Source organism: Typopeltis vanoorti, chromosome 2 (genome assembly GCF_054136105.1).
Source record: "Typopeltis vanoorti isolate ZY-2024b chromosome 2, IOZ_Tvanoo_1.0, whole genome shotgun sequence".
In the NCBI taxonomy this organism is placed as follows: domain Eukaryota; kingdom Metazoa; phylum Arthropoda; class Arachnida; order Uropygi; family Thelyphonidae; genus Typopeltis; species Typopeltis vanoorti.
In genome coordinates this window covers 23,057,939-23,072,403 of record NC_143550.1, presented here as the reverse complement: position 1 = coordinate 23,072,403, position 14,465 = coordinate 23,057,939, and the positions used below count along the sequence as shown (strand labels likewise).

General features: G+C 35.2%; 1 protein-coding gene across 2 annotated transcripts in view; it reads right to left on the bottom strand.

The window, feature by feature from the left end:
* Window positions 1-14,465, bottom strand: part of LOC150108873 (serine/threonine-protein kinase unc-51-like) — a 400,205-nt gene that overhangs the window by 366,086 nt on the left and 19,654 nt on the right. For both annotated transcript variants that reach the window (XM_090410511.1, XM_090410519.1), the window contains exon 3: window positions 1,973-2,023. In XM_090410511.1, coding sequence (XP_090266637.1) covers window positions 1,973-2,023 — 51 coding nt within the window. The remainder of the gene's footprint in view (window positions 1-1,972; window positions 2,024-14,465) is intronic.

Below are 14,465 nucleotides of genomic sequence, written 5' to 3'. Positions count from 1 at the left end.
AATCCACCTATATCTTGGTCTTCCTCTGGGTCTTTTTCCTGCCAACCTGGCAGTAAACACTTGTTTTGCTAATCTTTCCTATCCCATTCTATTTAAGTGACCACACCACCTGAGATTAGCTCTGCTAATGCATTCCTAGATGCTGACAATGTCAAGTTCTTTCCTAACATCCTCATTTTTAATATGATATTGCCATTGATGCCATCTGTTCATGCCCCTAATCTTTCTCAGAACTCTCATATCTTCTGTCAAGTGTTATACTTCTAAATCCAGCTCTCAGATCCATAGGTTAAAATTGGTTTGAACACTGTCTTGTACTACAGCTAATTTAGTGTTATGGCTAATTTCTCTCTTATTCCATATAAATTTATTCAGTTGACTTCCTACCATACCAGCTTTGTTGTCCAAAACTATGAGAAGATAAAGATTAGACAATGGACAGATATTAACCTTAAGTGATCAATAGTAATTTTAAGAGATATACAAATTTCATTAAATTGTATCCATTAATTCTATTATTAAATCGATCAACCAAGAGTACAGTTATTAGAATATACGGTTTATCCTTTTTTTTTTATGTCTCTGCAAATGATCTAACTGAAACAAAAATTAAACTGCACAACAAATTTTTGAGAGAATTCCATTTATTTTATTATCAGCACACAAAACTGTAAAACTTATTACATAAGTGACATATATGGGCAAGTGGTTAAGAAGAAACTTGCTTTTTTTAACTGGAGATCGTACACCAAAGAAAAGAGTATGAGGAGGGCTGTTGCACAGAGAACAGAATAAGATGAAATGAAAGAGGTGGATGGGAAAATGGTTTAGTAAGTTTGAAGCTGGAGATTGAGACGAATAGATACTCATGCAAAGACTTATAATAAAATCTATGCAACAGGACAAAGGAAGAGAAGTTCATGTATTTTCCAAAATAGAAGTAAAAAATGGTTATATTATTCAATGGGATGTAAGAACAACAGGTAAAGATATAATTTTTTATAATAACTGGATTTTGTACTGAATTCTCATAATATCAATGTTATTAGCGTGCCAAATTGTAAAATTAAGTTTGGTATGGCATACGTCTATTTTACATACTTGGAAGCTTTAAATAGGACTAGCACTATAGTGCCACTATTAGCAGAACCAACCCTTTGGAATAAACTAAATTCATTTTGTTGGTCTTAAACAGACCATTTTATAAGAAAGCAACTGAATACATCACTAAAAGTAGTTTTCGCAATTATTATGATCAAGCATAAAAGAATGATGCATCTCCAGGAATGTCAATTTAAGTACAAGTGGCTCTTAAAACATCTAGTCAAACTCTTGACCTAAACAATCCTGAACAAGAATATATTCCAATATCTGAAAGAAAACAATGTAATTATGTTAACAAATTAGGTTGTTAAATGCAGTAAAGCTCAATGTTTACTTCTCACAGTTCTATGGACAGACCAAGTTTTATTTGCTTTTGCTTTGGTGTAATAATTACAGTAAAATGAAATCACAAAAAGAAACCACAACTCCGACCTCTGCTGTAAATTTATGTTAATTATGTTTAAATTGTCTGCGCAGTTAGCCTAGTGGCTGTGCGCTTCGTAACCATATGCCTGGGGAAGGAGTGTCCTAGGTTCGATTCCTGTTGAAGACATGAAGAGCTGAAGGATCTTCCTCAGCCATAGCCAAGTTAGTCGGTCTTGGGTGTGGACAGTAGGGTTTTCATCCCACAAACAGGCAAACCAGACCCGTGAACATATAGGATACAGCCATAGGATATAGTACAGCAAGGAAGGCAACGGGAAACCACCTTGCTCATAGTCACTTCCCTAGTATGGTAGCACAGCTGCTCCTACCATCCGTATGGATGAAAGGAACTAATCATCAATCATCATTATATTTAAATAAAGTTTGCAATAAAACCCAATGCTATACTCCATAAACAAATAAAGAAGGTTGCATAACATACCTTGCAATCCAGCAAAGCCACAACATTCTCATGATGCAGTTCCGCCAATTCCTGTAAAATGAACAAAACATTTTGTGTTATAAGTTGTGCAGAATATAAGTATAAATAAAGAATATGAGGAAAAATATTCCGTATCAACACTGACAGTGTTAATGTTGATATGGAATCGTGGAAATCTACAATCCTTGAATATGCTATGAGCTAAATAGAATGGCTTCACATTATATCTTTGATGCATTCCGATATAAACAGTGGGTGAGCACCACTACCTACAGCCACCAAAAACAAAATTACTATTCCTAACGGAAACTCAGCTGGCAATCTCAACAACCACTGTAACCACACACTACGCATTACTCAGTTAATTCTGCCAAATGTTGTACATTCATTTCAACTAACATCCCATGTTAGTGATTTCAAAACCTTGAGCACCCCCCCCCCTCCTCTGTTGGACTTAAAATTTCTTTATCAAACCAATCTGACTATCATTTGCTGTCTCTAAACTCCATAACTACTCTGATCTTTCTTTTTTGCTCTCTCTAAATCTTAATTTCTTGCTGCTGAAATACCCTAACAGTGAGGTCATCCTTCTTAGAGACTTTGACATCCACATCTCAAATCAACTTCCCTTCTCCAGTTCCACCCAATCAAGCAAGCAGGGATGATGAAGTATTTGTCATTAGCAATGACCTAACACAGACCATTAATCTCCCTACCAGAATAACAGACATTCATCTCCAATCTGCCAACAAGCCAGATATCTTCTTAACATGCTTACCTTCCAAATATACTGTAGATGTCAGTTCTCCTATTGATAATTCAGATCACACACTCATCTCATACAAGTCTCCTTTGCCAAGGAACAAACTTCAACCAACAGTCCTCAATCTTGTGTTCTTTGGCACTACAAGGGTATGAAGCAAGATAACCTCAGTGACTTCTACTCTTCATTTCCATCCAATTACTGTTTCAATTCTGCTAGCACCTGATCAAACTGAATAACAGAAATCGTCACAGGAATGAAGGTCTTTACTCCACATTCTACCCGAAATTCACAGCCACCACCCAAGCTTTGGAACTCAAAAAGTGTACCAAAGCAGTACAAGAAAAAACTCAGCACCCCACAAGTGGTTCAAAACCAAAATCCAGCTGCTCACTCCATCTATATCATAGCTCTCAATATCTGTAAAAGAATGATCAACAAATCCAAATCAGATTTTGAAATGGCCAAATGCTAATAACTCACCTCCTGTCCAAATGGCAGTTTTAGCCTTCCAATCCCTTATCAAAACTGCTGGGTACAACTTTTGTCCACCCACATTTCCCACTCTCACATCCTGATGGTAAATTAAATTAAAGATGCGAAGAAATTATATTCTTTGTTTATCCTTTATCCAAGCGTGAGCAAACAAAGTTTATCTGTGAAGTATCTTGTGACTTCGCATTAATTGCCTTAACATCTCATAATGCAAAGCACACATCCCTTTGGGTGTGTATGATGCTGAGCATTATGGGATGAGCTTACAGAATAAAAGATAAACCAAAAATGTAATTTCTTGGAATCTTTAATTTAATTTATAACCAACTGAAAAAAACTTTCAACAGTTAATTCTGATCCAGAATATTTTAATAATAAGGTATGACACCTTTACATTACTTGTATATGTGAAATATATGACTTCTGCATTAGTCGAACATTGTTGATGAAAGAATCAATCGACCGTGAGATGCGGTGATTGATTCGTTCAATCCAATACCTTTGGAGGGTAATGGATTGCAATGCTGTAGCCAATGAAGTTCTAACTGAGGCTCGGCTATTGCTGTTACTCTCCTGTCATGATCAGAGCTTTAATTGCTCAATAACACCTTATCCCTACACTGTCCTCTACAGATACCACCTGAGATTAGCTCTGCTAATGCATTCCTGGATGCTGACAATGTCAAGTTCTTTCCTAATATCCTCATTTTTAATATGATATTGCCATTAATGCCATCTGTTCGCGCCTCTAATCTTTCTCAGGACTCTCATATCTGCGGTCTCTAGTTTTTGGTCAAGTGTTTTACTTCTGACCCAGCTCTCAGATCCATAAGTTAAAACTGGTTTGAACACTGTCTTGTATACAGCTAATTTAGTGTTCCGACTAATTTCTCTCTTATTCCATATGAATTTATTCAATTGACTTCCCACCATACCAGCTTTGCTGATTCTGTTGTCTATTTCTATATTTAATTTACCATCTTCAGTAAAAATTGTGCCTAAGTAGCTGAAATGTTTTACTTGTTCCACAGGTTCTCCATTCACAACACAGTTGACATTTTCAATGATTCGGCCTATTTTCATTGTCTTTGTCTTTTTATTGCTGACCTTCATACCATATCTATTACAACAGCTATTCAATTTAGTCAGAGAATCTTGCAGACTTGTAGCAGATTTATTTAGAAGTATAACATCATCCGCATAGAGCAAAGAGCTGACATTAACATCTCCAATTTTGATATCAGGTTTAATACCACTTTCCTTCATAATGTGATCCATATAGATAATGAATAACAGAGGGGATAATGTACATCCTTGTCTCACACCAGATTTAACATTAAACCATCTCCCTGTACTTCCTTCAATTCTAACTGCTGACTTACAACTCAAATAAAGACTAAGTATTGCTTGATATAATGCCCCATTGACACCATATAACTGCAGCGTATTGAATAGCTTCTCTCTTGGCACCTTGTCATATGCCTTTTCCAAATCGACAAAACTTAAATACAGATCTTTGTTATATTCCCATGCTTTCTCGACTATTTGTCGTAAAGTGAAGATCTGATCCTGACAGCCTCTATTTGGCCTGAATCCAGCTTGTTCTTCACCAAGCTTTTCTTCCACAATTCTTCTCAACAAATTATTAGCTAACAACAAATCCATATTGGGATCTTGTAGAGATTTACTAGTAGCATTTATTTGTCATAAAATTTTGTCCCACACTGTTAAAATTGCTGTTTTTTCTGAATTGTCAAAATGTTCAGCCAATGATGAGCTCTCTAATTTAGAAATAGGTTTTTCAGGAGGAGAAATAGATAGTTCAGGTATTGGCTCTGTAATGTGTTTATATCTACGTTACAAAGCAAATATAGCATCAGCCTTTGCAGACCACCTTGTTTCACTTAGTCTTTTAACTGTTAAAGTTTTCTAAATGTTTAAGGAGTATACCCAATCTTCTAGTTCAAGATGAAAAGTAATTATATACATTTTGAATAAAACAAAAATATTGCACTGTTTCCGGACATGATTCAGTGGCATAGTTGCCAATTAAATTTAAGGAATGACTAGAGCATGGTATTGTCTGTGCAGTTAGCCTAGTGGCTGTGCGCTTCACAAATATATGCCTGGGGAAGGAGTGTCCTAGGTTCTATTCCTGTCAGAGACGTGAGGGGCTCAAGGATCTCCCTCAGCTATAGCCAAGTTAGCCAGTCTTGGGCACGGGCAGTAGGTTTTTTCCCCCAGTTTAGCTGGGGTTTTTTCATCTTGCAAGCAGGCATATCGGCTCTGTGAACACACAAGGACTACAGTCATGAATACCTCCAATAGGTATGCAGCAGAGGAGTGGCATGTCGGCTGCATTATTTTGCCGTGACTTCTCATTAGGAGGAGACCCAACTCGTCTGTAACAGATGGAAGGCAGAGGGACTATGTTTTTTCAACCTAGCTTGTAAACCTGTATAGACACCTTTCATATTGGCAGCATTATCATAGCTGTCAATATGAAATAGTTGCCCTCTGCACATTTTTATCTCCAAAGATAATTCTTCTAATTTTTTTATTACTACCTCTTCTAAATATAAGGAATTATGTTGTGTAATACTAATGAGCCCAATAATTGTTTCTAAGGTCAGAATTAGTGGTAACGTACATAAATATAATAGCTAATTGGTCATTATGGGCAAAGTCTGGTGTCGAATCAAGTATATTGCAAAATAAGCAGCTTCCTTAATTTCTGATATTAATATTTCTCGTTTTATTAGCTATTAAAGCTATGGATTCATCATAAGTGTGGTAAGAAAGACAATTTGATCTAACAGAAACCACAGTTAGCATGCATTTTCATGTGATGTTTTAAAAAAATCACCATATTCACTTAAATAATGTAAACACGATAAATAATTGCCCCAAGAATAAGAAAAAATATCATTTGTATTGCCTCTAAATGCTAGCCCTAGTTTACTCAGTAACTTAAAGGTAGCTATTATTCTTTTTAAAACCTCTCTCCAATAATTTTCTTCATATTGTATTTGTTTCATCAATTCAGAATCAATTTGACTATTTACATAACTTGATTTTCTTTTGGGATATGTGCACATCAGTCATATATGCTCAGTAAAATGCTCGTGATCACATAAGGTTTGTGTTATATTTCTCCAGTCATTAAAACCCTTCAGTAACCTATTATTTGACTTAGAAAATAATTTACAAAGCAGTAAATTGCTTTGCTGGTTTCTGAAAAAATTAGCCACTCCTTTCTCCTTCCATTTGCCTTTTTACGATAAAAATGTGATTCATTTACATTTCTGAAATATTCTATTGTGTTCTGTGTATTCTTTTTTTAAATTTTTGATTTTACCAACATTCTGATGCATATTTATTAAAATATGCTAGACAAATCATTCATTAATACTAATTGGACACGCTACTATATCGGTAGGATAAGAGATAGATTGCTTGCTGGCAAGTACAGACTAGACTCCAACCAAAAATTTTCTTCAAAACCCTCTTGATTTGTTATATTTACTTCTTTCTCTCCTTCTATGGTTTCCACATTATTTTGATGTTCTTTGTTTTTCACTTTCGTCTCCTCCTGATACTGTTAACAATGTCATGCTTTCATTCCAAGAAGTTTGAGGTACAACTTCAGTTCTATGAAATTCTTCACTTCCTTCATTTTCAGAAGAACGTAAATTCAAAATTACCCCTTTTGACTTTTTAGCTGTTTTTCCTTTTTCTCTAAGTCATTTTCTTTTACCAGTTCTGGATTCAAACTTCCTTGGCATCATTATGAGTATAAAATAAATAAATCAGCTAACGCCTTTTATTCCCTTATAGGGAGTAGGCGAGGCCTTTATACCCTACGTAGCTTTTGGAGACTGAGTGGGCAGTTCAATCTCCACCGGTAGCCAATCAGAGATAGCTGGCCCATGTCTATTACTAATTATATAGTTCGCCCACAGATTAGACACCCTTCAACACTTCTGCACATGTCCCAAAATGGAGAATCCATTCTGATAATAGGGTAATCAATCCGTCATCTGGGATGAGCTTGTTTATTATTACAGGTCGGAAAATTTAGCTTTTCTTTTACGAACATTGTAGTTTTTAAAATGTAACTCTATTTTGCTTGTATAACAGTTGGAAAAATGTACGTAGAGTATTAACAAAATTAAAAAAAGGTATAGCATAAAACAAAAATTTAACGAAATTTATTTTTAAGAAAGTTTTCTATAAAATAAAAATAATTATACAGAAAAACAGAAATTTTTTTCAAATGAACTTAGATATTCTAAACTTACAGTTGAGAGAACTGAGACACTTTAATATCCTAAACCAATTAATTATTTATGACATGTTGTCTCTTTTAACAAACCCATGCAAAAAAAAAAAAAGGTTGAAAAAAAATACCATCATCTAATCCTTTTAATCTTCATAGTCATCTGAATCGGTGTCCAAATCGCCATCACTTTCACTTAAACTGATCACCAAAGATTCACATAATTCTTCGATAATTCCGTCTCTGTCCCAATACATATTTTCCAATGAGGTGACACGAGAGCAATATTTTCCCCAGTTTTGAACTGTAATACTTTCGATCGCCTGTTCTGAAAGCTTAAAAAGTTTCGACATTTCAATATCCCCAGTTACGTTGTGATGGCGAATGAACTTTTCACTTCTGCCCAAACATACTCAATAGCATTAATATAGCAATAGCATTAAAACAAAATCCGATTTCATGAAGTATTTTAAAGTTTTTCTTTTCCAAGGAAAATATATTTTTTCTTTATGTACAGGAATCAATTTCGGAACAGTTGGCACTCTTTTCTCGACCACGTAAAATTCGTGAATAGTTCTTCTTATAACATCTACATCAAAATCATTCAATGCCACGTTTTGATGGTTTTCTTTTCTGCGTTTTTTTAGGAGATTTAAATTTTGGCTTACCTTCACCTTTTGATTCCCTACGAATTCTTTCAACAGTCGACCCCGATACGCCCGCAATTGCACTTGCACGTTTTATGACTTGAGAAAAGGGAACAAGGAGACTGCCTTTTAACGATTTTTTTCGCAGAATGTCAGCACATTATTCAATATTCTTTTGCAAGAGCTACTAAAACGTTTACCAGAGCTTGTTGACTGTACTGGATCCATCAAATTAATAATAAAAAAATAATGCAAAAAAGTGACAACAAAAATCAAGCTACTACTAATACAGCGACAGACAAGAAAGCACGTGATTTCTCATGTTGGCGACCAATTCTTACATCTTTCTCCCCTTCAGCACGAATCGACTATTCTTGGCAAAAAGCCAAGCAGAGATCTACAAACGGTGGGTGTACTATAGCAGTCACCGATGAAGAAGCTAGCAAACAAGTGCTGCCATCTCTTGGTAACCCTAACAAGATATGTCACTGTCTGAAATAATGCGAGTACTACGGTCGATTTTCTTGAGTTTACAGGATGAAAAACCTGAGTTTCTGGGAGGAAAAACCCACTTGCCTGTGCCAGAGATCAACTAACTCGGGAAACGGTCGAAGAAAGGTTTAGAAAAAGTTCCTCCAGTCGGTGACTAGACTTGAACTTAAGTCAAACTTCGAACGACCAAGTACAGAGAATGGAAGCGCCACTTCCACTGAGCTACACAGGCCTCATTATGCATAAATATTTATCTCGCTTTTGATAGTATAATACATTATGCGTATTATACCATCAAAAGTGAAATAAATATTTATTAAATCCAAAATAAAGATTTCAATAAATAAAATAAATAATTACGTTAAAAGCTAAAAACATACAAAAACAGAAACAGCAGTATCTTGGTTTTTGTTAAAATAAACGAGTAACAGTAAAATAAGAATAATAAATTCATTGAAAAATATATTCTTACCGACTGCGACAACTTTACCACATAATTAGATATATACACTTGATACTGCTTTATAAACACTAGCCAAATAACAGTAACTAAACTATCAGTTGTTACATGTGCGTACGAACGACACTTAATGACTTAACTTCGATCGGTTACGACCATCCGATAGAATCTTAGAATAGAAAACTAAGGAATAGCAATAAGCTAAAAAAAAAAAACCTTCCACAATTCAATTTCTGTTCTCACTCTTCTACAGTCGTGGGAAATATTTATATATAGGAAATAAAATACCTATTACCCCAATAGTGTTTTGCCCAATTGGTGGTATGCTCATGTACATAAATTTTATGCAATACAGCAGTTCCTGTTAGTTTTATATTCTAAGGAAAGACAATGTATTTCAAATGGAGGCCTCAAAATTTTTCAGCAGCCTCTACTGTTTATATCATGAATTTAATATTTAAAAATAAGTATTTTATTTTACAACTATAACTAGGCTGTTTTTTATATTGTTGTTTGTGGGAAGTAAGGTTTTAAAATGTGGCCCCCATAGAGAGTGAGGCCCCAGTTTGCGCCTAATGCACCTTATGGTAAATGTGGCCGTGGGTATAAGTACTTATCACTTGCCTTAGTATCTCATAATGCAAAGCACATATCCTTGCGGACATGTATAATGCTATGCATTAAAGGAAGGATCACTACCCAGACCAGTTTCGACCTTTATTGAGGTCTCATATGCCATATGCCTGTTGCCAAAAGGTGTCACACCTCATTATTAAAATTCTCTGGATTAGAGATGAGTTGAAGGAAGTTTTTTCACTTGGCTATGCTGCCAATTATGTATTTGGTTTAGTCCTTTATCCAAGTCTAAGCAAACAAAGTTTGCGCCTAAAAGTATTTTCAGGAGTGGGACAACTCGTGGCAAAGTCTGCATTCTAAGTGTGCTTTCTAAGGATACTAAGGCAAGCGATGAGAACTTGCCTTAGTATCCCATAATGAAAGTGATGAGAACTTATACCACCTTTGTCACGAGTTGCACAGATCTGAAAATACTTCAGGTGCAAACTTTCTTTGCTTATATCACCTTTGCCACAGTCCTAAAAATACTTCAGGTGCAAACTTTGTTTGCTTACACTTGTATAAAGGATTAAACTAAACATATAATTGGTAGCATAGCCAAGTGAAAAAACTTCCACTGAAATGCAACTTGGATACCTAGCTGCTATGGCATGTGCAGTGCAACCATCCGGGGCATTTAAGCAATTAAATGACTCTTCAATGGTGAAAATTTCATCTGTGAAAAGGATATCTCTGTGTTTGTTTTTCACACTCTACCAGAGAAGCCCCTTTGATTTTATCACCCTCTGCCACATAAGTTGTAGTGTTAGGATGTGTCTAGTAGAACAACAATAGGCTCCACCCCACCACACACACAGGTCATTACTTAGTACACATGACACTGTTCTCTGCAAAATGTTCGTCTCTCAAGACATCACTTTCTACGTTCTACTCACAGAATTACAGCAGAGGTATGCCTTCACAGCTCTCACAAGCTGTCGTGTCCTAACACAGTATGGTCAACCTGTTTTTTGGTAGTCAGATACATCTTCTGTATCATTATAACAGATAATAGTCAGATACACAAACATCCTACTGATCCCAAGTGTTTTTAGCATGTTGAAAATAACATGTGACTGCATTCCAACCTTATGAAGTATGCCTTCACAGCTCTCACAAGCTGTTGTGTCCTAACACAGTATGGTCAACCTGTTTTTTGGTAGTCAGATACATCTTCTGTATCATTATAACAGATAATAGTCAGATACACAAACATCCTACTGATCCCAAGTGTTTTTAGCATGTTGAAAATAACATGTGACTGCATTCCGACCTTATGAAGTGTTACAACTTATTACAGCTGCACAGTTTTCATAATCTCCCCACTGCATATTAACCCATACAGCTAGACAACTCTCTCTCTCTACTGTTAAACATGTGAATATTGGTTGCATACAGCACCATGAATGGATCTAGGCTAGTGCAATTCTGTAAGCAGCACAGTGCTATGTGGAAGTTGTAACAATATTTATGGCAAAACTGTGTATATTTATATAAATTATATATATTTATATACATTTATCATATTTGTTTATTATCTATTAACAAGGAAAAAGAATGCTGATAATTTACATTTACTGAAATACAAAATTAAAATAAAAGAAAAGTTTTATTTATAATGAAGATATATGCAGTGTGTGTGTTTCAGTCGGTTCATGAACAATTCATCGCAGGAAAATTCATTGTGGAAAAAATTTGCTAAAAACGTTATTCACTAGAAAATTGAAACTGAAATTTATCTTACACTGCATTGATACCAATATATAAAAAGTAAATGCAGTGCAATATAAATTTCACAAAATATAGTTTTTTTATAAATTTATGTATTATTTGTTTAGATTTTCATAATATTTTTATTCTTATACAAGGAAAGTAATATATTTATTGATCGGTGAGTTTCCTAATTTCTGTTTCATTGTAATTTTTATTCAATTTAACCTAGTTCAGAAATCCTGCTCCAATTCCATGACCAAACATGGAAACCACTCAAGCCACTTCAGGCCTCCAATAAGTAGTGCTGTGGTCTCACATCAAATGATGAAATTCATCTCTTACCTAAAAACAATTACAAACATGTGCCCATTGCGAGTTTTGAATCCACAGTGCATTGGTGGAAGAGGGTATGCTATCTAGTCGGTTGTTAACGTCATGATATTTCTGATTACAGTTTATTTTTAAACATTTCACAAGAGAAGTAATTAATTATGTATTTCACTTTGGGAGCATCTATCTATCTATCTATCTATCTATCTATCTATATATGGGAATTAGGCTGAGCAGATACACACTGTAAAGGCCACTTTTCAAGCCGCTATGCCTGATAGCATAACAAAAGAGGGGCATGGGAGAAACTTAAATTAATTAAAGCAACTTAAAATACACTTTCATAATTAATGATACATATCAATATTTTAAGTTACTTTACCTACTTCATAATAATGTAACCAGTAAATATATGCACTTAGTAATATCACTAACCTTCCCACGTGCAACAATAACAATCAAGAAACAGAACAAAACTGAAAAGACTTAATGCAGATGGATAATCATAATTTTAATGATAATGATCTGATAGTAGAAGTAAAATGCTTCAAATGCACGGAAAGGCTTATGTATTTACAGTATATATTATTTATTTTGACGTTATTGATGAAAACACAGAATGGTAACAAAATAATATTTATTAACTTATTTGCTGATATTTCACTGGTAGTATATCCAGTATCTTCAGAGCACAAAAATACTTTGTCATAGAACGTGAAACAACACCAATTTGGTATAACAGTGGGACTAGTTTAAAAAAATTGTAACTGACAACACAAGGAACTAAAGTCCTAATTAGACACCATGTATGTTGGAAAAATACATATATATATGAATTTAGATCTTAAAATGACTGTCTCCTAGATTTTTGGTAAATTTATACAGCTATACTTGTTGAGGTTTGAAATATGTTTTAAAGCTCCTGTTGATTCCAAAAAAACTCTTGTGTTATAATGACTTCTGTGTAGCACATTTGTGTTTTTCCATTTGATCCTGTGTGAAGGGATATCCAAGGCATGGTCTGCTAGACCCAACTTGCCATAATGATAGTGTTGGATGTATTTTCTACGTTCACCAAGGTGGATGTCAACAGTTCTTCCTGTTTGTCCATAGTAAGCCCGTTCACAAAAACAGGGCACTTCATAGACTCAGTCACTGAGACATCTTCAGGGATTACAAACAACTCTTGTAACACACATTCAACTACAACCCAATACTAAGTAAAACGTGTGGGTGACTCTGAAGTTCTATCTAGGTGGTGTGCCCTCTATGGGCATTTGTAGGTAGCCTAGGATGTAAAGTGGGATCTCTGATAATTAATGTTTCTCAAATTTTGTGAAGTTTATGCAACCATATTTATTTAAATTCAGTTGATTTCTGAGTACCACCACAGATTCTAAAAACAGTCTTTTTTTTTTTTTTTTTTTTAATTTATTATGGTGGAGCATGGTGGTTTTCTCCATAAGATCCTGTGGGCTCTCCTGGAGAACAAACATGGTCAAAACATGGTCTGCAAGGCCAGATTGATCATAGTCATGATTGCAGATGTATGATTTGTGTTATTCTAAACAGATAGTTGCTGATCTACCTATCTGTCCGAAGTAAGCCAGCTTGCAGGATCAGGGTACTTTATATACTCCAAGCACTGAGAGAGGAGGGAGTAAATCTTTGGTAGAACAGATAAGGGTAGCAAGTTTATGGTGAGGCTTAAAAGCTGTGTAGAGGTGGTACTTTTTTAAGGACCTGGCTATTTTTTCTGATGTGCAATGTAAGGGTAAGGGATGTAAGGGATGATGATGACATTTCTGAAATCCTTCTGAAGAGATGGCCGGGGAATGAGGGACGAAATGATTATTTTTTAATTCTGTAAAAGCTGTAGCCATTGGAAAGGAAGATGTTGTGTATGTGGTTGAGCTCAGTTGAAAGGGAGGTTTCACTGGAACAAAGATCGTGGGCTCTATTGGTTAGAGTTTATGATTCCATATTGTTGAGAGGAGTGGTAGTGGGAGAGTTTATGCCTGTGTGAGTAGGTTTTCTATATACAGTGAAGGAACAGTTACCATTCAGAAGGCATGTTACTAAGGTATCTAAGGAAGAGTAAAGTATTATTATTTTCCTTTTCCATCATAAACTGCATTCTTGGATGTAGGTTATTGAGGTGATTGAGGAACGAGTCTCATGTGTCTAGGCCATGAGGCCAAATAGAGAACACATCATATGATGTCCTCTCAGCACTTAAGCCTCAACACAGACCATTTTCCCCCTGATATATTTGAACTATTTAAATTCACAGTACATGCAGTTAATTTTACATGGAAAGGGAAGATATACAAACAACTAGATGGGACAGCAATGAGCTTTCTCCTTTAGCCAATTTCTATATTCTCCACTTGGAAAAGCTCTCTCAAACCAGTGGTCTGGCTATGCTATGTTGATGATGTGTTTGCTATTTGGCGACATAGTCCAGACACCTCAGATACATTTTTAGTGCATTTAAATAGCCAACATCCTAAAATCCACTTCACAATGGAACAGGAAGCTAATGACTGTCTACCCTTTCTAGATACACTAATCACACAGCTTCCAGATGGTTCCTTATATTTTTCTGTTTATAGAAAACCCACACATAGAGGAAGATATTTGTGCAAACAATCACACCATCATCCAGCTCAACAGAATGGTATCCTAAAAACATTAAC